The sequence below is a fragment of the Spermophilus citellus genome (assembly GCF_964194105.1).
Source record: "Spermophilus citellus genome assembly, chromosome: 18".
NCBI lineage: Eukaryota > Metazoa > Chordata > Mammalia > Rodentia > Sciuridae > Spermophilus > Spermophilus citellus.
The window spans coordinates 34,596,802-34,620,927 of NC_138200.1; the positions used below are offsets into that span (position 1 = coordinate 34,596,802).

The following is a 24,126-nucleotide window of genomic DNA, read 5'->3' on the forward strand; positions in this document are numbered from 1 at the left end:
ATATAAGGTAATTAGAGCAGAGTAAGCTAAGTGAAGAGTATAGAGGAACTTTATGAAATATTTTATGACTTCTGTTAAGTCTAAAATTTTTCCAAAATAAAAATACAGCAGAAGTCTTCTAAAATAATTCTCCACCTCCATTGTATTTTCATATTTCTTTTTATATTCTAGCAAACTCTCCTTTTTAAAATATTCATCATGACTTCATAAAACTCTGAAAATGTCCTTTTTGTTGTTGTTAACAGAAGAAATAAGGGGGGAAATGCAGTGTAGGGTGGTTATTTGAAGTAAAACATCACCAAGAGACTCCTAAGACCTTTGGGCTTCTTCACTTTAGCAAAACACTGAAAACCTAGCAATATAAGAAGTCTGGTCTAATAAAAGAAACTTCATACATTCAAACAAACCCCAGTGCTTCTCTTACTTATGTAATCAAATTTTACTGGACCTCTTTTTCAAGAGCCACTTCTATTTACTATATCCTGCATTACTACTTTTATTCCTAGAAATAATGTCAATCACACCTTCCATGTAATTGATGACACATTTTACTCTGATGACTTTTAAATACGAAATATAAAAACATATATGTGTATATGTGTAATATATATATGTACACATACACACACACACACACACACACACACACACAGACCTGTTTCTGCCTTCAGCTTTTGAAAGAATATACACTACTGTGTATTCTTTAGAAATTATACAAATTCTACATCTAGCAGCTTATGAATTCTGTATCTTTAAGACTTAAGACTTATCCATGAAAATAAAAGATCTAGAGTTTTAGCTTATCACTGAATTCTGATTATTATGACACGTAGATTTTATATCTGGTTTTTCAGCACTGAAATATTTAAATAAGAAACCTTCATAAGATTTTTAATTATGCATATTAATTATGCATATAATATTATGCATATAATACTATTTTTGATCCTTTATTCATTTGCTTATCAAGTGTTTATTAAGCACAGTTCTTTGAGAGATGTGTAGGAGTGATCAAGTTATATGTTTCCCAGCCTTCATGGAGTTTACATTTTGCATTATGTGAGAATCATATAAAGTTACTGTGAAAGTGCTTGCTCCTGTGTTTGTTACTATTTTGTTTTGCTTTGCTTTGCTGTGTTTTTAAATGGAGCTGCTTTATGTATTAGAAAATCATTTGATAATATAGTGAGCATCTCATAGCTTACTAGAGAATATCATTTTGCCTATTAAATTTTTTAAAATCTTGGAGATTTCCTCCTCTCCTGCAAGCTCTGTTATCACTATGAAATATTTACTAACCTCTGTAACACATGGCAAATATGCATCATTGATGGGTTTTGGCTTTTATTGCTCACCCTATTGAAGCAGTTAATCCATATGGAAAGCTCTGCGTTCTACCACAACAAGCTTGTTTTTCAACTTTGAAGCAATTTCCTTTGGTCTACAGGTGTTGGCTGAACAGACGTCAGATTGATGGGTCTTTGAATAGAACTCCCCCCGGGTTCTATGATCGAGTGTGGCAGATCTTGGAGCGCACACCCAATGGCATCATTGTAGCTGGGAAGCATTTGCCACAGGTAAAGCCCCACTGTGTTGTCAGGAAAAAGGATATATAAAGAAATAAGGATTCTTTCCCTTTCTGCATGGCAAATAACTTCTACTTTTCTGTGTTCTAGTATTCAAAGAAGGAATGTCCAGATAACTGGAGGGATGAAAATTAGAAAATAAGAAGTCTAATCAGCTAGAATGGAAATATTTTCCCCACTCTGATTTACTTTTGTTTTTCAATTTTAGTATTCCTCTAATCATAAAAAAAGTTTTCTTTACCGAATAGATATATTGCTGAGAAGTTGTATTTAATTAAAATTTTTTTGTATTGTCATATTTCCTGTTTCAAAGAGGCTGACTTTAGAGATAGCACATTACCAAACCTATTGCTGAGCAAGCTGTCCTTCCTTTAATTACTTATAATGAACTTAGCGTTTCTTGTATTGACTTTATTTTATGTAGGAGTATCCCATTACCACCAGCTGGTGGTTGGCCTGTGCTGGGAACCTCATAAACAGTAAAGCATACATTGAAAAGGCTGAAAGAGAACAGGCCTAAGAAGGAAACACTACTTAGGCATTACATGGAATGTGAAAAATGCAGTAACTTTTTAGGTCATTGAACAGATAACCACTTATTTTACTTGAGTTGTAACTTACGTATGGTCCAGATGAATGCATGTCCTCTCCTGAATATGGTTTCCCAAGTTAATATACTGGTCTGCTTCTTTGATATGATTATTTTATTTACTTTATCCTGTCATCTAAATCATTTTTCTTACACACAGAAGCAGAAATATTGTATTTATTTTTACTGTTGAAATTTTAATTGAATTAGTTATAATGTAGTTCTTTTTTTAAAAAAAAAAAGTCTTCTCAAATATACACCCACACTCATTTTAGGGTATCTCTGGAAGGACTCACAAGAAATTGGTAGCATTCTTTTCTTTGGGAAGTAGAACTGTGTGTTTAGGGAGATACTTTGCACTGAAACCCTTTTTTTTTTAATTGGTTATTCACAACATTACAAAGCTCTTGACATATCATATTTCATACATTAGATTGAAGTGGGTTATGAACCCCCAATTTTACCCCAAATGTAGATTGCAGAATCACGTCAGTTACACATCCACAATTTTACATAATGCCCTATTAGTAATTGTTGTATTCTGCTACCTTTCCTATCCCGTACTATCCCCCCTCCCCTCCCCTCCCATCTTCTCTCTCTACCCCATCTACTGTAATTCATTTCTCTCTTTGTTTATTTTCCCATTCCCCTCACAACCTCTTATATGTAATTTTGTATAGCAATGAGGGTCTCCCTTCATTTCCATGCAATTTCCCTTTTCTCTCCCTTTCCCTCCCATCTCATGTCTCTGTTTAATGTTAATCTTTTCTTCCTGCTCTTCCTCCCTGCTCTGTTCATAGTTGCTCTAATTATATCAAAGAAGACATTTGGTATTTGTTTTTTAGGGATTGGCAAGCTTCACTAAGCATAATCTGCTCTAGTGCCATCCATTTCCCTGCAAATTCTATGATTTTGTCATTTTTTATTGCTGCATAGTACTCCATTGTGTATAGATGCCACATTTTTTTATCCATTCATCTATTGAAAGGCATCTGGGTTGGTTGAACAGTCTAGCTATTGTGAATTGTGCTGCTATGAACATCGATGTGGCAGTATCCCTGTAGCATGCTCTTTTAAGGTCTTCAGGGAATAGTCCAAGAAGGGCAATAGCAGGGTCAAATGGTGGTTCCATTCCCATCTTTCCCAGGAATCTCCAAACTGCTTTCCAAATTGGTCGCACCAATTTGCAGTCCAACCAGCAATGTACAAGTGTACCCTTTTCTCCACATCCTCGCCAGCACTTGTTGTTGTTTGACTTCATAGTGGCTGCCAATCTTACTGGAGTGAGATGGTATCTTAGGGTGGTTTTGATTTGCATTTCTCTGACTGCTAGAGATGGTGAGCATTTTTTCATGTACTTGTTAATTGATTGTATATCCTCCTCTGAGAAGTGTCTGTTCAGGTCCTTGGCCCATTTGTTGATTGGATTATTTGTTATCTTATTGTCTAATTTTTTGAGTTCTTTGTATACTCTGGATATTAGGGCTCTCTATCTGAAGTGTGAGGAGTAAAAATTTGTTCCCAGGATGTAGGCTCCCTGTTTACCTCTCTTATTGTTTCTCTTGCTGAGAAAAAACTTTTTAGTTTAAGAAAGTCCCATTTGTTGATTCTTGTTATTAACTCTTGTGCTATGGGTGTCCTATTAAGGAATTTGGAGCCTGACCCCACAATATGTAGATCGGAGCCAACTTTTTCTTCTATCAGACGCAGAGTCTCTGATTTGATATCTAGCTCCTTGATCCATTTTGAGTTAACTTTTGTGCATGGCGAGAGAAAGGGATTCAGTTTCATTTTGTTGCATATGGATTTCCAGTTTTCCCAACACCATTTGTTGAAGATGCTATCCTTCCTCCATTGCATGTTTTTAGCTCCTTTATCAAATATAAGATAGATGTAACTTTGTGGATTAGTCTCTGTGTCCTCTATTCTATACCATTGTTCAACCTGCCTGTTTTGGTACCAGTACCATGCTGTTTTTGTCACTATTCCTCTGTAATATAGTTTGAAATCTGGTATCGCTATACCGCCTGATTCACACTTCCTGTTTAGAATTGCTTTTGCTATTCTGTGTCTTTTATTTTTCCATATGAATTTCACGATTGCTTTATCTATTTCTACAAGAAATGCCATTGGGATTTTGATTGGCATTGCATTAAACCTATAGAGAACTTTTGGTAATCTCGCCATTTTGATGATGTTAGTTCTGCCTATCCATGAACAGGGTATATTTTTCCATCTTCTAAGATCTTCTTCTACTTCTCTCTTTAGGGTTCTGTAGTTTTCATTGTATAAATATTTCACCTCTTTTGTTAGGTTGATTCCCAAGTATTTTTTTGTTTTTGAGGATATTGTGAATGGAGTGTTTTTTCCTCATTTCCGTTTCAGAAGTTTTGTCGCTGATATACAGGAATGCCTTTGATTTATGCATGTTGATTTTATATCCTGCCACTTTGCTGAATTCATTTATTAGTTTTAGTAGTTTCTTTGTAGACCCTTTTGGGTCTTCTAGGTATAGAATCATGTCATCTGCAAATAGTGATAATTTAAGTTCTTCTTTTCCTATTTTTATGCCTTTAATTTCTTTCGTCTAACTGCTCTGGCCAGTGTTTCGAGAACTATATTGAATAGAAGTGGTGATAGAGGGCATCCCTGTCTTGTTCCAGATTTTAGGGGGAATGCCTTCAATTTTTCTCCATTGAGAATGATGCTAGCCTGAGGCTTGGCATAGATAGCTTTTACAATGTCGAGGTAAGTTCCTGTTATCCCTAGTTTTTCTATTGTTTTGAACATAAAGAGATGCTGTACTTTGTCGAATGCTTTTTTTGCATCTATTGAGATGATCATATGGTTCTTATCTTTAAGTCTATTGATGTGGTGAATAACATTTATTGATTTCCGTATATTGAACCATCCTTGCATCCCAGGGATGAATCCTACTTGATCATGGTGTACAATTTTTTTGATGTGCCTTTGTATCCGATTCGCCAGAATTTTATTGAGGATTTTTGCATCTAGGTTCATTAGAGATATTGGTCTGTAGTTTTCTTTCTTTGAGGTGTCTTTGTCTGGTTTCGGAATCAGGGTGATGTTGGCCTCATTGAATGAATTTGGAAGAGCTCTCTCTTTTTCTATTTCCTGAAATAACTTGAAAAGTATTGGTATTAATTCTTCTTTAAAGGTTTTGTAAAACTCCACTGTATACCCATCCGGTCCTGGGCTTTTCTTGGTTGGTAGTCTTTTGATGGCTTCTTCAATTTCATCCATTGATATTGGTCTGTTCAAATTGTGTGTATCCTCCTGACTCAGTCTGGGCAAATCATATGACTTAAGAAATTTATTGATGTCTTCACTATCTTCTATTTTATTGGAATATAGGTTTTCAAAATAATTTCTAATTGTCTTCTGTATTTCTGTAGCATCTGTTGTGATATTGCCTTTTTCATCCCGTATGTTAGTAATTTGAGTTCTCTCTCTTCTTCTCTTCGTTAGCATGGCTAAAGGTCTGTCGATCTTATTTATTTTTTCGAAGAACCAACTTTTAGTTTTGTTAATTTTTTCAATAGTTTCTTTTGTTTCAATTTCATTGATTTCCGCTCTGATTTTAATTATTTCTTGCCTTCTACATTTGCTGTTGTTTTGCTCTTCCTTTTCTAGGGCTTTGAGATGAAGTGTGAGCTCATTTATTTGTTGGTTTTTTCTGTTTTTGAGGAATGACCACCAGGCAATGAATTTTCCTCTTAAAACTGCTTTCATTGTGTCCCATAGATTCCGATATGTTGTGTCTGTATTTTCATTTATCTCTAAGAATTTTTTAATTTCCTCCTTTATGTTTTCTGTAACCCATTGATCATTCAGTAACATATTGTTCATTTTCCATGTGATGTAGGATTTTTCCTTCCTTCTTTTATCATTGATTTCCAGTTTCATTCCATTATGATCAGATAAAATGCAAGGTATTATCTCCACCCCTTTATATTTACTGAGGGTTGCCCTATGGCATAATATATGGTCTATTTTTGAGAAGGATCCATGTGCTGCTGAGAAAAAAGTATATCCATTTGATGATGGTTGATATATTCTATATATGTCAGTTAAGTCTAGGTTATTGATTGTGATATTGAGTTCTATAGTTTCTTTATTCAACTTTTGTTTGGAGGATCTGTCCAATGGTGAGAGAGGTGTGTTGAAGTCACCCATAATTATTGTGTTGTGGTCTATTTGATTCTTGAACTTGAGGAGAATTTGTTTTATGAATGTCGCAGCACCTTTATTTGGTGCATAAATATTGATAATTGTTATGTCTTGTTGGTGAATGGTTCCTTTTAACAGAATATAATGTCCTTCTTTATCCCTTTTGATTAACTTAGTCTTGAAGTCGATTTTATTCGATATGAGGATGGCCACCCCTGCTTGCTTACGAGGACCGTGTGCATGGTATATTTTTTCCCATCCTTTCACCTTCAGCCTGTGTATGTCTTTTCCAATCAGATGTGTCTCCTGGAGGCAGCATATTGTTGGATTTGTTTTTTTAATCCATGATACCAGCCTATGTCGCTTTATTGGAGAGTTTAAGCCATTAACATTCAGAGTTACTATTGATATATGGTTTGTACTTCCATCCATGTTTGATTATTTATCCTTTTTTAAAAAAATTAGTTTGTTTCTCCATGATTATCTTTCCCCTTGCCCCCTGTCTTTACCGAGGCACTTCCTACTGATGGTTTTGGTTATTGTTTTTCATTTCTTCCTCGTGTAGTGTTTTGCTCAAAATGCTTTGCAATGCTGGTTTTCTGGCTGCAAATTCTTTTAACTTTTGTTTATCATGAAAGATTTTTATTTCGTTGTCATACCTGAAGCTTAATTTTGCTGGATACAGAATTCTTGGTTGGCATTCATTGTCTTTCAGTGTTTGAAATACATTGTTCCATGACCTTCTTGCTTTCAGTGTCTGTGATGAAAAATCCATTGTTAACCTTATTGGTTTACCCCTGAATGTAATCTGTCTCCTTTCTCTTGTAGCTTTTAATATTTTCTCTTTGTTCTGTATATTGGATATCTTCATAACAATGTGTCTTGGCGTTGGTCTACTGTGATTTTGTGTGCTCGGTGTCCTGTATGCATCTTGAATTTGTATATCTGTTTCCTTTTTTATTTCTGGAAAGTTTTCTGTAATTATTTCATTCAGCAGGTTACTCATTCCCTTGGTTTGAATCTCTGTACCTTCTTCTATCCCGATGACTCGTAAGTTTGTTTTTTTTATGTTATCCCATAACTCTTGGATGTTTTTCTCGTGATTTTTAACCAGCCTTTCTGGGTTGGCTAGACTCTTTTCAAGATGATACATTTTGTCTTCATTATCTGACGTTCTGGCTTCTACTTGCTCCACTCTGTTAGTGATACTCTCAATTGAGTTTTTAATTTGGTTTATCGTTTCCTTCATTTCTAGAATTATTGTTTGATTATTTTTTATAATCTCTATCTCCTGATAGAGATGCTTAACTACTTCTTTGATCTGTTTATGTAATTCATTCTCAATGTGTTCTTTCGCTGCATTGTTTGTACTCCTTTTCTTCCTTGCTTTTTGAAGCTGCTCATGTTACTTCTTGTTCTGTTTGACTGATGAGTTACTGTTTACTCCTATAAATTTATTAGATGCTTGGGAGGAAAGGTATTAGAAGGGAAGGGAAGAAGTCACTAAAGAGAATGAGATTAAGCAGGTAGAATTCAAGGAATGGGGGGGATAATATAATTGAAAAGAAATGAAAAGACAAAAGAAGAAAAAAATAGGAAATAAAAAAAGAAAAAAATTTTAAAAAAATTTAAAAAAAAACAAGAAAGAAAAATGAAAGAAAAACCCAAATCAAAAAAAAGAGAAAAGAAAAAAAAAACCTAATAAATGCAGTCTTAGAGTTTGATTAACTTCTCTTCCAGTATGTGGCGCTGTGCCCACCAGGACAAGTTTCTCCTCTCAATACGCGGGAACCAATCACTGTGCAGCAGCTCCTCCTCCCAGACTGTGCGAGTCTCCAATCCTGAGTTCCTAGGGCCTCCTCTTGTGTCTAGTCACTTCCCACTTTTCCTCTAGCCAGGCCCCTCTCACGGGTGCCGCTCACCACAAGACTGTCTACATGCCAGGTCTGCTGCTCCCGGGAGCCCTGTTTTCATGAACGACTGGGCACACTCTTCCAGTTTGCCATTCCCTCAGACCCTAAGTTTGTAGAGCTTGGGGCTGAGAATCCTCAGCGAATTTTACTTGCCCTCCGGTAGCCACGCCTCCGGTAGCTGGTGCAAGAGACCTCAGCTGTCAGCATTGGTGGGAGCGGTAGTTCCGCGCCGCGGGTCCCGCGCCACCTCTGATTCCCTCGGGCTGGCTATCGCGCTCACGGGAGAGCTGGGAGGGGCCCTTAAGGTTTCCCCGATGTGTGGAGAGGGAAGGCTAGGGAATTACACACCTGTAGCCGCAGGTTTCAATGAAGTTATCTCCTCCGCCGCAGTCTGATGACGTCAGTTCTCTGCCATGGTGGTATCTCTTGCAAATGGCGACAGTTCGTTTCCCTTTGCCGGGCGACGAATGTAATGGGTGGGTCCTTACTGTCTCTCCCAAGCCCCGTTTCAAACCTGTGGCCACTACCTATGAAGGCTCGGTAGGCATTTACCTCCATAGGATGAGAAGGGCTGACCAGTTGTTTCAGCAGGATGGATTAGTGCTGAGTCACAGCTGTTTGTCTGCGGGAAGCAGGCGAACTGGAGCTTGAATTCAGCCAATCCGGGTTCAGTGTGTGTTCTGAGAGGCCCAGACTGTTGGTCCCAGATCCACGTCAGCTCAGCATTGCCTAGTGATCAAGTCTGGTCTTTCAAAACTGCTGCCTCTTGTTTCTTGTTTCATTTCCATTTTGTCAATCTGTGCTCCTCTGGGCCAGTTGTTTTACATTATTGCCCCTTCTTACAAAGGAACAGAAAGCTTGCCCTGAAACACCCAGAAAGGGTTCATTCTTTCTCTCCCCGTTCTCACACTGAAACCCTTTTAATCTTTCAAAATTTTAACTATATGAACACACATTTCTTATTCCAAAAAATGAGTAAAAGCTTTTTAAAAAAATATTGTTATGCTATTTTAGGACTGTGAGTTGTTTATTTGATTGCCAGTATAAGGGTCTCAGCCCTTTCTGAGGTGCCCTGTGATTGCTGCTCTGGGCAGCACTGTTTCCTGGGAGCAGAGACAAAGTCTTTGTTATTGGCATCCTGCTGCTTCTGCTAAGCCTCCTCTCTACACACCTGGGCAGTACACTATGGCAACCTGTTGTCAGCAACCTGTCTCAATCCCTACTAGACTACTTTAACAGATTTCATGGTAGCCTGGATCATTTGTGTTTAGTATATCCTTTGTTTGCTAACAATAACAACAATAAGTGCAAGTTAAATATTTTATGTTGCAGACACTTTGCAAATGCTCATTTATCCTGACAATTTTGTGAGAAATGTATTATATTATTCCAGTTTGACAGATAAGGAAACTGAAGCACAGCTAAATGAGTTTCCCAAGGTCACACATCTCTAGTAAGTAGCTGACTTGAGGTGTGACCACTGGCAGGCAGACTTCTGAGCCTTTTTGTTAACTCCTCTGCTACCTGACTTTCCCTGAGTCCTTTCAGTAGAGTAGAAAATAAGAAAACCTCCATTATCTCTTTTCTATGCTTCATTGTAGTTGCATAGTAGCCAAGTTGGCTTTTAAATGAGATATATTAAGGGGAAATTAATGTGAAACCATGAAAAGATCTTCCTTTCCTTCTGTACTCGTATTAATCCCATTGTTAGACCTCTAAACAATTATAATACCTATATTTGGTAATCAGGCTTCATTTTTCCAATATTGAATACTACTTGTTAATATTAACAATATGTTGGATTATTTTGACTCTAGAGTATGATGAATGTATTGAATATACAGCTAAATCATTTTGCTGTCACTTGATTGCAAGAGAAGAATCAGGGTCCCTCAGCCCCATGTTAAATATCAAGTAGAAACACATTGTTCTGAAGCTATGTTTAAGTTGATTATAAATCATCATTAAGGTAAAAGTGAATAGGTATGTCTCATCTTCTCTGCATCTCTGGTAATAATTCTAGTGACTCCATCTGTTTTGTACCACACATAGCTAACATTTAGATCCTCCCATCCCATCCTTTGAAGTTTACCCACCATGCCCAGATTTGGATTTGGATTTAAGTTTATTTTCTGCTTTCATTTGTTTTGTGAAACATGAATAGAATATTGTATGGGATTCTTATTTTAAATAAAAGATAAAGGTTAGTGTAGAGAAAATCATTTAGTTTTGCTTTATTTCTATTTCCTTGCCATTTCTGCACATCATATTGTTTTTGCTTATTTATATGCATTTTTATGCCACCACCTCAGAAAGGACCTGCAAAGAAATGATGTAAATTCAATAGCAAGTGACTTACATGCTGAAGTCTGACAGCAAACATAACTTCTTGTGTTAATTCTGAAAGCAATATGTACTCTATTTGTTGCCTCATTTTTGGCTGTTCCCTCTGTATATTCAAGTAGCTTTCTAATATAGTCCTTTCCCCCTGAAAACATTAACATAGTGAAGACAGCTACTGAAAATGGAAGGCTTAATTTATCACAATAGTCAGCTGGTTGGCTTCAGTAGTCTGACATATATAAAATTCAGTCACAGAGCTGAAAATGCTCTCTAAGGTTGTATAGAAAACTGAAAAAGATTATTGATTAGAAAATGAAATTATTTTATTAAATGAGAACCAGAGTATAACATTCAGCATATTAATGTGGAGTCGTTTTTTTCAGCAACCAACCTTGTCAGATATGACCATGTATGAGATGAATTTTTCTCTCCTTGTTGAAGACATGTTGGGAAATATTGACCAGCCAAAGTACAGACAGATCATCGTGGAGGTTTGTATTTAAAAATGTAGGTTGCTGAAAATGTGCTTTCTTCTACTCCCTGAAAACCAGTGTAGGAAAACTGCCCAAAGACCAAGGATTTCATTCCTCACCTAACTCCACACTTCTCCATGGAATCAAGAAGATGGTCATCCTTGATCCAAGCTGAGGCACACAAAACACCTCTGGCTCTTTCAGGGTGGAAAGACTGGTAGCCCAGCCTTTCAACTGCACCTCCCCGCCCAACAGCAAGCATATCAGCAACGTCATAAAAGAAGTAGAGGAAGTCATCTTTTCCTATACATTTTGTTTTCAATTTTTTTCTATTTACAAAAATAATACATTACTATGATAGAAAATTTTAATAGTTCAGAAAATTATAGAAAAGAAAACAAAAACATCCCCCCATGCCCGTGAACAAGAGATTGATGCTGTTAATCTTTTGAAGAACAACTTCCCACACGTCTCTGTGAAATGAAGATATGTAATTGTATGCAGTAGCATCATTGTTTCATATAAAGTAAAATGCTAAAATACATAGGCATGTGCACACATGTGCATACATGTGCTCTTTTGTCACCTTAAAACATTATATCAAATACATAGTGAATCTCCCAAGTGATGGATTTAATATGTAGTTCATCCTCATTTTGTCTCTTTTTCTGGGACTTGTGTTTCTTGAAGGTAGGTAATATGTCTTACTGATAATAGTGTTAAATGCATGGGATGTGAAATCTCCTAGAATATGGAGCAGTATTAGCAATCAGTTCCATATCATACAAGAATGAGGTAGAGACTAGGGTCAGGAAAAGATGGAGTATTAGAAGGGTGAATGCCTTCCCTGTGCTGTGACTTTAACCTTCCATGTATAATACCAGCATCTGGGACACACAGTGGACAAAGAGGTCCTTCTTATTGATCAGAGTCACATCATTCCCTTTGCAGAAGAAATTTTCCTTTAGAACTGTAGCAAAACTTCATATTCTCCTGGCTGAAGCCCTGCCTCATTAGTCTTCTACATGTGACCCTGGATTTTAACTGAAAGTGTTTCCTTTGGTCCTTTCAGGTTCTGCTTAGGAAATATTTAGATAAAATACACTCGGTAAGATTCCCAAGTTGAGAATTAAGGGGTCTGTTTCCTGTTCATTGTACCAAGTATGTACCATAAAAGCCATCAGGAAGTCTTTAACAGTCACTGCATACTGATTTTTTCATTAGAATTTTGCAAATTTTAAGAGTTTGACATTTAAAATGAACATAACTTCTTGAGATAAATGTCTGGGATGACCAAACAATAGGGTGATGCATTAAACTGAGATACAGAAATTATGTCATTAAAAAAATCAGTTAGGTGTATTTTTTAAAAATATTGTATTTCAAACATACATATGGCCATCCCCTAAAAAACTACCCTAGCATCCCAGACTTAATCTCATTTTCAGGTAGGGGGTTCTAAGTCATCTGATCCCAAACCTAGTTCCAGAGTCTTCATTGAACCCATCTGCCTTCTCTGGCTTTGTTCCCTGCCACCTCTTCCCTGGTAGCCCTGCTCCATTGGACATTGTTTTGATGTCTTGCCAACAAGGATTTATGCCCAAAGGCCCAAAAGAGGTCAGATACTTTTGGTAAATAGAGCCCCTCATATTATGTACTAGGTTAGGAACATCATTTTTTTTAGAAGTTATTAGATTTATTTAAGTGACTATACATATATATCTACAACAATACATATGATGAAAAAAATTTCCAGTTTCCAAATAGAACTACACTAATTTTCAAAATTAAGAAGATTCTATCTATAGGTGATCTTTATGCCTCTGATTTATCATCCAGAATACACTATGGAATACTAGAATCATCCAACAGTCTGATTAAAGAGTGAAAACATGTCCAGACTTGGTCATTATTATGGTTCATGTAATTGGCTCTCAATGTCTGCCTCTTCTAGTTACTAATGGTTGTATCCATTGTACTGGAAAGAAACCCTGAGCTGGAATTTCAAGACAAAGTAGATCTAGACAGACTGGTGAAAGAAGCATTTCATGAATTTCAAAAAGATGAGAGTCGGCTAAAAGAAATTGAAAAACAAGTAAGTAAAGAAAAAGTAGCTTTTTGAAGACTATTTTAATTGTCTCAATTCTTTAAAATATCCCTAATCTTTTAATTTACAAAACAGATTCACAGAATGTAAATACTTGAGAGGCAATCTGACTTATTTGAGGAATTAGTGTTACTTTTTAACTATTAGTCAATTCAGCTATGAAGTTCTGACAAAAAAGAGATAAATTTTCTTTATATAGTTGACAATTAAATGTGTTTTACCAGGGAGGAGCCATTGATTCCAGAAGACTATAAAATGAAATTTCTGAAGAAGATGGGAATGCAGAACAGGGTACATTGGTGCCTAATTTAGTCCCTTCTAGGTTCTCTGTTTACTATTTTATGCTCATCTGTGAAACAGTTCCCTAAGTAAATAAAAATTGTCAGCAAAGTAGAGAATACTAAAAATATCTATTTTATATGCTGAGAAGATGCCTCAGGAAAATGAAAGAAAAGCTTGGGAAACTCATATTTTCCATGAGGAAATCTTCCAGTGAATTTATTTTTCCCTGTAGGCTGACACTCATTTTACCTGTCAACTCTTTACACATAAAAAAAAAAAAAATCAAACAACTTGCTTACTGTTTTCCTTTGTAGGATGACATGACTTCCTTTTACAACACTGCCCCCCTGGGAAAAAGAGGAACATGCAGCTATTTGACAAAGGTTGTAATGAATTTGCTGCTGGAAGGAGAAGTCAAGCCAAGCAATGACGACTCGTGTCTAGTTAGCTAGTGAGGAAGGTGTAAAAGGCTCTACTGAGAAAACTTTTTGGAAGTGTGTTAAGCTTTGTGTTGCAGCTCAATAAAGGTAGTGATTAATGTCTGACCTGATGGTGCTGGTGAGGTGATTGCCATACCCTTGACCTTTGCATGTCATTGCCAATCTAATGATATGAAATGATTTTAATCAAGTGAGAGAAAAGTTTTCATAATTATGCCAACTATAATGATATCTTCGCTCGACGATAGATATAGTTATGAATTGTAACACTGCACGTTTTATGATCAAATAGGTCATCAAAATGAAAATTTGCTCTTTCAACTGAATTCTCACCTTCCTGCCATTAAAATGAATCTGCCAACTAGTACTGCTTACTGGGAATCAAAATGTACTGGAAGAATGGTGAACATTTCCTATGTGGCCTTGTCATGTTAGAAAAAGATGTTAATACACATCAATAAAGCAAAAATATCCAGCTGACACATGATTTTCAGCAACTGCATATTAATATTTCAGTATGCAGAGCTATTGTACAATTTTTACTCTGTAAACATGACTAGTTTTATATTTGTGCTGAAACAAATATATTTGAACTAAAACATTATGTAATAAATCTATACTTTATCAAACATTTCTATGAGCTTCTGTTAAAAATAGAACATGTGTAGGATTGTTCAAAGGTATGTTAAATTTAAAATTATCAGCCTTGTAAAAGTCATTAAATTTTATTTCTGAATTAATGAGTGTATCTGGGCACATTTTTTGTTCAGGTTCACAATATTGAATTTAATACTTCTGAATATCTTCATTTAAACACTTTCAATATGGAATGAAAAAGGATCTTTGGTACCTATTACATATGTTTTGCTACCAAATTTACTTACTCAAACATTAATAAAAAAAGAAGTGTTGAAATTTTATGAATTTATTTCCTTCCATAATGTTACACAGCAGCCAATTTGAACTCTGGTCCCAAAGAGATTTTTCTGATCAGTCTTAGATGTTTTCTCCTGAGAAATCATATTTGTCACATCAAAAATGCAACCCATTTGTAGAATATTGAAAAGATTAAGAAAAGACAGGTAGTTTTTGTAACAAGTCAGTAGATATCAAATAATCGGGTATGTGAGCACATGGGAAAATCTGAAGAGTTGGTTACATTTCTCATAACTTTGAGGTACAATACCTAAGGCAGTGCCTAGGTATGCCATAAGAAATTGCATATACATTAGTTGGCAAAATGGAAAAGAATGATATAAAATCTGACCTGTAGAACATCTTAAGGGGATGACATCTTTGTCATCTTTGCCAAAGAGAATTAAATTATTGACCAATATGTTAAGAGAATTTTTGAAAAGATGGTCCTGGATTATGAAGCTAGTTTACAAAACTTAAGCATTAAAAAAAACCCACAAAAGCGTGAAGCCCATAGAGAGAGATTTGAGGTCTGACACTTCATAACTGAAGAAACTGGAAATGAAAGAAATGAGGGGGGGACCTTGAATTATTTAATATTTGTTGACATTTGAAAGAAAATAAACTCTGTTGTATATTAAGAATTAATTTTTTTATTAGCTGAGCAAAGTTTCCAGAAGACTGCTGTCTTCATTGAAATCAAACATCATTTGCAAATGTATGTTTCCTGAACAAACGTTAGCTTCCTGTTTAACTGTTAGATATGCAAAATTTTGATGTTTTCCTCTGCTACTGAAAGCATACAGAATCTGTAACATATGTATCAACTTTGTGCTTTCATGAAATTCAAATTTTATTGTTCTGAAAGATATGTTTGGATCAGTAAATCTTGATGTTCATCTAATCAGAAGCCAATATCTGTTTTCTAATTAGAAAAGCAAAAAATAATAAGAATTAGAACACAAAACTCATATGAAATTTAGAAGTGCCATTTGGTCTGTAGAGCCCAAATGTTTTAACAGCTGCACTAGAGACTGACTGAAAATATTAGCACATTTACCCAGGAATGACAAGATTTAAATCTGATTTAAAGCTTCCTCTATCAAAATGGCAGATTCACTGTGTAAGTTTATTGTACAAGCAACGTCTGTTGGAAACTCCTGACTGAATAACAAACTCAAGTATATTTCCAGAGCATCATTTTAAGAAACATGATGTTTCCAGATTTCGTGCCATTTTATTTAAGTCTAAAAAGTCATATTTCAGTTTTTAAAAATCAGAACATGGGATCATCTTGCTGTCATCTTTGATATGTGATAAGCTTGTTAGTGCCTTATGGACACCAATAAACATTTGTTGAGCACCTGAATACATGTAACTTTTCACCAGAACTATTAAAGAATAGATTCACACATGCTGTTCACTCCCTGTGAGCATGCATATTAAATAGATGGCATATGAAAGTACAGGAATCAACACATTTTGAAAACAATTATAGCAGCACGGAGAACCCCACTTAAATCAAGGAAAGGTTGGAAGTAACAGTAGTAGCAAACAGATCATAAAAATCCTCTATCTCAAACTAAAAACACAAATAAAAAATGGGGGAGAAAGGATCCGCAAAAACACCAGCAGCATTCAAACACAGGAAGTGCACAGCTTTATACAGTAAACTCTGAAAAGCAGCAAGAAAACAGAAGATCCCCTGGAGGTAACATATGACTTCTGTATTCTGTCCTCCCAGAAGCTGTCCAAGAGTGAGAACAGGGTGAGTAGGCAAAGTCTGAAACACCTAATGCATCAGGAGAGAATCAGATGTGTGTGGAGTCAGTATCCAGGGAGGGAAGGTGGGAACTGGCCCTCCAGAGTGGAAGCTCTTCCCACACCACTTACCACTATCCCACTTTATTCTCTAGCAGGGCTACTACTGCCAGCCCAAAAGAGAAAGGTACCCTCTCTGGGCATCTCAGCCCTGTAGACACAGGCTTCAGTGAGCACAAAGGAAAGTGTCCTCTTTGAGCAGATGGAACCTCATACCAGGACATATGAGGAGTAAGCTGGATTCCAACCCTCAGCTGCACTCTCTCCAGGCACCCTTATGTAGTATACAAACCACAACTGCCAAGCTCCTGCTCCTGCTCAAGAAGAGGAAAGGCTTTTGGAAGTGGGCATTTTGCCTTTTCAGCTGGAAGGAAGGCAAAAGAGGGGCAAGAGTGACCAGCATCCCCCAGAACCAGTTATGCTGAACAGTAAGATGATCTCAGAGCTTGTTCTCCAGACCTATCTCTGTCTTGTTACATGCAAGGGTGGGCTTTACAGGCAGTGACAACTGGATTTGATGACTACCCTTCTCCCCCCTTTATTCCTGTAATGTGTTTAAAATTACTAGACCTGAATTCACTCTGCCCTAGTCAACGGCATATATCCTATTTCCAAGGACAGTGCCTTACAGTATGGGTTGTTCCACCAGAGTCAACTTTGGTTTTTCACTTGTGACAGAAATGAATAGCCTTAGGGTTAAATCCCACCCCCATCCCCACTGTTTTTCACTCTCCCCAGAAGTTGCCCCTGCTCTTCTCCTAGCTATACAGGAAGCTGTGAAATAAATGACTTTGGGCCCTTACTCCTCAGTGGGAGAGGGCAAGTGAATGTAGGACTTTCCATCAGCCCATATCCCATCTGCTCAGTTGGGTTTTTTGTTTCCTTTTGTTGTTTTGCAGGGCTGGGCATCAAACCCAGGGCTTCAGAGCACACTTCCACTGAGCTATATCCCTAGCCTGGTTCTTATACTAGTACTTTTTGATCTTTTCTGTCATTCTGGGGGCTGCTTACTCCTCACTTGTGTCTTACTGCCTGAGAAGGAAGGACTTAGCTGGAAGAAGCTAGGAGAGGACCAAGGAGTTCAGAACGGGTGTGAAGAGGTTCAGAAGATCACACTTGCTGGCACACACAAAGCTGCTGTGCCGTCATGAGAAACAAACAAACTGCCTGTGAACTGGGTAAAAAAAAAAAAATACAGAAAACTAAAAAGACACAGAACCCATTCTGAAAGAAACTTTAGGAAGTAGAATATCCTCCACAACCAATAACCTATACCCTAAAATAAATTAAAGACAAGGAATCAATGAAAAAAAGAGAACTAAGGCAGCACAATAAGATAGGAAACTAGAGCTAAGGAAACAAGCTTCGTAAATTAGAAACAGCAAAAAGCAATATATATACAGTTAAAGCTGAATTTCAGACACATGGGGAGAGTTCAATCAAGTACTTATTGACATCGACTATATATGCCAAACATTGTGTTGGCACAGTGGTGGGGGAAAAAAGATTTCCTCTCCTGGGGGAGCTTCTGTTCTAGTTGGTTTGGGGACATGGAGTAGCCAGTAGCAATAAGTGCTATAATGCTTTGGCATGCTAAATGCTTTGAAGGAAAACCTAGGTCTCTTTGACCTCCCCCACTCAAGTGTCACTCTTGTATTCCTCCTGAAGTGCAGGAAGGGGCTTTCTCTGAAATTTCCCTAAAGGTCAGATCCTCCAGAAGATTGACCCACAAAAAGAAAAAGGAGAGTTGACATCACACCCAGAGCCCAGAAGCAGCAGATTGCGGTCTATCCTCCATGCCATTCATCTCCTGTAAAAATCACTTATTCTTCCTGTAATATTGCCTGCAGCCCCCACATCCCTCTACCTTGCAGAGATTATTTAAACTCCAAATACAGGTCCTATTTTGAATTTCTTACTTTGTGACTCCATGCACAGGTTATTAGGTTGCCTATGGTTGCAGAGAGCCTCTGATATTTTATCTGTGATATAATCACTGTGAGCGCAAATGAAAGGAAGGAAGGGAGGGTAGACAAGGTTGATCCAACATAAAACTGGTAGGTAGAGAAGGCTGCAATCAGCACAGATAAAAATTAAAAGATAAAAAGTCTCTAAAAATAAAGAAATAAATCTTCATGTAAAGAGAAGACATCATGTCCCAAAAAAAGAACTGATGAGAATAAGTAACATTGGAACATACCTTGGAGAAGTTCAAGCCAAAAAAAACAAGTCATCTTCTGGTATGCAAATTCTCCACATAGTTCAATGTTGCACAATAAACATGACCTAAGATTTGTTTTATTCCAACCTTTCTGAAGGCCAATGAAGAATTCTTAAATATGCAAGGACTCAGGCATTATAACAACTGCGAACCTTCCTTGAAAATATTTGACTAAATCCAGACAACCAAGAGAATCATTGTGAAGAGTATGGAATGGAGAAGGTTTAATATACAAGAACTATTTATGAATCATGAACATATTGAAATATAAAATTAAAAGTGAGATTTAATTACATAAAATTATATTAAATGACTTGGAAGACAAACTTCAGATTTTTTAAATGGTACAACTAAATGGACTGGGACAAAGCCCTAGAGCTTATTGACAACTCAGTAGGAGACTGAGAAAGAAGTGAAAGTGAGATAATTTCTCTTTCACAGCAAAAAGGCAATATACACGTCAATTTTTTAAGGCAAGTAAATGAAAAGGCTTTTAAAGTTTACAATGTAAAATACAAAAGCAATTTTAAGTTATTGGAATATGATAGGGGAAATATGTATAGCAAGTAACTGAAAAGGGAAAAAGAAATAAAATCAGAGACAAATATAATAAATGATATCTACAAGCATAAATAATGGCACAGAGAATGGTAAAAATATTACTAATATATAAATATTTAATTGCCTATCCAAACAGATTGGATCTTCTATTTCCTCTGAAACATTTCTTCAAACCAAATGTATTTTAGGTGCCAAAAAAAATCTTCCATGCTCTTCAAAATAAGGAATAGTGCAGATTGTATTTTCTTATGTCAAACAAAAGAAAATAAACTTCCATGTAATAACCAAAATAGAAAAGAAAAAAAATAAGCCTTTTGTAAATTTTGAAATTCCTTTCCAAATTGAAACCAAAACTGAAATTTCAGACACGGTAGTGCACACCTGTAATACCAGAGGCTCAGGAGGCTAAGACAGAAGGATTGCAAGTTCAAAACCAGCCTCAGCAACTTAATGAGGACCTGTCTCAAAATAAAAAACAAAACAGGCTGAGGGTATAGCTCAGTGGTTAAATGTCCCTGTATTTAATCCCCAGTACCAAAAATAAAAAACATTAAAAAAGAATGAAAGTGATAAAGTGAAATAGAAATTAATGAACTTAATAATAGAAAAATAGAATAAATCCAAGATGAGACATCCCCAGTTTTATTAAGATATAACTGACAAATAAAAAGTATATATTTATGGTATAAAATATAATGTTTTGATATGTGTCTGCATGGTTAAGTGATTAAATCAAACCAACTAACATAGCCATCACCTCATTTTTTGTGTGGTGAAGACATATAAGATCTACCCCCTTACCAATTTTCAAGTATATATACAATACATTATTTTGAACTATAGTCACCAAGAACTGGCTTTTTGAAGAAAATGTTAGATAGCTATGCAGCCAGTTAGCATTTCAATTGAATAAGAATGGAGAATAATAATAGATTATATTTATTGAGCAGTTAACGCTTTATGTATATTAGTTCTATTTTATGAGGTAGGAACGATTGTCCTATCTTACATGTAAGAAAACTGAAGCACAGAGTTTATACATCTTTCCCAAGGTCTCCCAAATCGTAAATGCATGAACAGTCAGATTCCAGATCACAAAATTAGAGCTCAGAAAGTCACCAGAGCTACAGAGAAAACTTTAAATGTTAATGACACATATACAGATATTAGAAAACCCTCAAACTTTTGACAAGAAATAAACACATCTATTTTTCCAGATTGGAAAATCTGAGGTAGTGTGGGAAAATCCCCTGTTGAGAGCTAGTGCTTGGCTACATTCCAACAGCACTGGGCCTCTGTGATGTGGAGGGTGCTAGAGACAGCAGAACCAGGACAAGGGGAGCAGTTTCCCTAAATGAGGAAGCTGGGAAACTTGAAGCCTTGAGAGAAGCACATTTGCTCTAAAGCCAGGTTTTTAATCCTCCTCTTTCCTCTCAAAACGATTACCTGAAATATAGCTGACAGAAAAGACAGGTCCCTGTTCCATCTTGCGGGAAGCATTGAAGGATAGCCGAGAAGCTCAAAAGTTCACAGCACGAGTGTATTTTACTTTCTTTTTGAGCCTACAATAAAATGAGAATGAAAAAACTCAATAACATCAGTCACTCTCCATCAAGCATCCACCCTACCATGTTCTAGTATTTGGGAGAGAAATACAACGTGAGGTGGATAATTAACTCCAATCTTGTGTGATCAGTACAGTGAATCAAAGGGGCAAGTTTAAGTGGCAATTTGGGTACAAATACCAACTGAGCCACCAGTAAAGATGATGGGTTCAGAAGGGGTTTGGATCATTTAGAGAAGTGTTTGTTTTTTTGAGCTTGAGAGTGGCTGCTGTAATCACAAATCTTTCATGCAACACACGTTTCTGACTCTTCAGAATCAATTGTTTTTAGATAGAGACATCGAAAATTATGAAAGCAGAGCATACGGCCCAGAAATTTGACAGCACAAATTGTTTTTCTTCTGGTCAACTTCATGCAAGATTCTAAGTTGAAAAGAAAGCAGGATGAACCCAAGCAGAAAAAAAATGTTTTGAATCTGATTTTGTTCTGCCACTTCCTTATCCTGAAAAAAAAAATTAGAGGAATGATTGTCCAGCCTTTGAAATCATTAATCTACCCTTAACTAAAGAGATTCCATGTAATTTGATATTTTTCTGGTTTCATTTTGTGTGTGTGTGTGTGTGTGTGTATTGACCTATGTTAAAGGACAAAACCTATACACTCTTTAAGTATTTATGATTCCTTGGCTCATAAGTTTATTTTATCCCAATTTAAAGGTTCACAATTGCCAATTTCATCCTGTTGGCCAATGTTAATTAACATTCACCTTACACATAGCCATTTCCTGATCTCCAGCTTATAACTGTTGGAAAGGACAAAACTGAGAGTCTGAGAACTTGAGTTTAGACCCCAAATCTCCCATTTTCTGAATGTTGTGGGCTACTTGACAAATCACTGACGCTCTCTGAACCTTTGTTTCTTTATCTTTCAAGTTAATGAGATCCGTTACGTTTTTGCCAAGGTACCTTCCAACTCTATCATTTTATCAATTCATCTTCCACTTATGTAGCTGTGGGACATCCCTTTTCTTTAAACATTCCACTCCCATGTATCTGTCACTCAAAGAAGTCCTCCATTCTCTTGTCTTAAATACCACTTCTATTCTGGTAACTCCTAAATACACACAAAAAACGGTCTCCATCTCCCTCTCCCTCTTTCTCTCTCATACACACACACACACACACACACAGATTTATATGCATGTATATATATCTAGCCTTTATCTCTGTTTGCCCAATGGAAATTTCTGCTTATCTGTCCCACTATCATTTATCAAGCATCTTTCTTGTGCAAATTATGTAGAACATGCTTTTTTCCTCCTGGTATAGTATAGACAGTTCTGCACTCAGACTTCAACATCTCTTCTCTATGGCATCCTATTATCCCCAAACCTACGGTCATATTTAATGGCCCTCTTCATCAATTGTCAAGTCCCATTGTCTTATTACTTCTGTCTTTGGAATCTGCCATCTCCTTTCTATTCCCACTGCCAGGACCCAAAGTGCCTTATTCCTCTGTAACTGCTCATTTGATATATGGCTTGAACTGGAATAAAGTTCCCCACACTGGGAGTGGGATTTGCTTACCTGTCTGACTGTAATCACAAAAATCCCAAATGGGACAAAGAAAACATGGTGTGAGACTCAGCTCTCAGCCCAGGAGAAAGGATGTCTGCTGCCCCCAGGGGAGACTGAAAACCCACAGAACCAGGGACTCAGAGAATGTTGCCAGGGTTGGGGCCCAGAGCCTGGCTATAGACTTGCCGGGGAGTCTACACCGTGATCCATCAGGAGTTTGAGCTCCCCCACTGCTAAGCTCTTGGCATAATTTATCTCATTTAGACACAACACCAGTTTGGTGAGGAAAACACTAGTATTACTCCCATTTTTAAAAAGAGGAAACTCTGTAGCTGAGAGGTTAAACAGCCAGCACAAGGCCAGTGCTTAAACCAAGTTCTGTATCATGTCAGATCTGGGCTCTGAACTTACATTAACTTGCCTTATCTTTCTTAATCATCTAATAATGGTAAAAAATAATGGTCTTAAACCAATGGTTATTTTAAACCACCTACATTATTCTTCTTTTCTTAATTGCCAACCGAAAGTAATTCTGAGATAGTGTCCTCAGTGGAGGGAGAATCCCCCTTGTGTAAACCTGGCAGAATGGAAGCTGTCTTCCATTCCTGTGGCTCAGCTTCTGCTCCATTGCATTCTCCCTCCCTCTTAACAGAGTTCTGCCAGCTCAATTAAGGATATCTCTCCCTAAAACCCAGGAGGTTTGGTTTTCTCTTGGGGTGTTGTCTCTTGGGTAAGTTCTTCCCAGGGCCATGATTCCCGTGAGCATGGAACATTTGATTGACAGGAACAATAAGGCTTGTAAATATCTCTTCCTACCCTGAAAGAGCCATCGTTTCAAAACAAACCCTGGATTGGTTTGGTCCACGCAGTTTGTATGCCATAATCAGGACCTTGTCTTGGATCCCAAAGAGGAGCTACAGGGAGCTGAAATCCCTGAGAGTCAAGGGAGGGAGGTAGCAGGGACTACAGCCAGGCCCTGGAAGGACAGAGGGTTGTATGCATTCAAAATGGTTCTTTTGAACCTGGAGGTCAAGTACCCAAATGAACATCTTCCATGGAGAGGGCACCTTTTCACATTAGAGTCCAAGATATACTGCACCACCTCTCTGTCCCTCCCCTTCCCAGATCCCATCAAAAAGAAAAGTGATTTAGACTGGTTTGTAAAGATATTTTCTTTGCCTTAGGAGAGAAATGATGCCATCCTGGTGACTCTAGAATACTTAAAGGAAATCATAATTGAACTGCAGAACTGCTTCCACACTGAGATTGCTGCGAATTAATATGCTTCTCCCCATTCTCTCTCATATCCTAAGTAGTCTTTTGGGTTTCTTTGTTTTTCCTGGGCTTCTCCACTGGCAAAACATGAGAAGCTCACTTTCTGTTGCCAACAGATATGTCCCATTGCTAGATGCTATACCCTCTGCCCATCCATTTTTAGGACTCAAATCTTGCTATCAGTGCTCCTGTGTTCACCACCACAGAATAGAACGTCGACAAACACTGTTCATTTTGTAAATGAACCTTCAATGGCTGCCTGTTGTC

At 37.0% G+C, this 24,126-nt stretch overlaps 1 protein-coding gene across 2 annotated transcripts in view; it reads left to right on the plus strand.

Annotated features, from left to right (window-relative positions):
* The window catches only part of PHKB (phosphorylase kinase regulatory subunit beta), a 223,515-nt gene extending 208,718 nt beyond the window's left edge, over positions 1-14,797 (plus strand). The window contains exons 28-31 of one of the 2 annotated variants that reach the window (XM_081273845.1): positions 1,448-1,577; positions 11,006-11,113; positions 13,050-13,190; positions 13,799-14,797. In XM_081273845.1, the coding sequence (XP_081129971.1) occupies positions 1,448-1,577; positions 11,006-11,113; positions 13,050-13,190; positions 13,799-13,936 (517 nt within the window). In that variant the 3' untranslated portion in view covers positions 13,937-14,797. The remainder of the gene's footprint in view (positions 1-1,447; positions 1,578-11,005; positions 11,114-13,049; positions 13,191-13,798) is intronic. The other variant, XM_081273844.1, reaches the window with a different exon arrangement.
* The last annotated feature ends 9,329 nt before the right edge of the window (positions 14,798-24,126 follow it).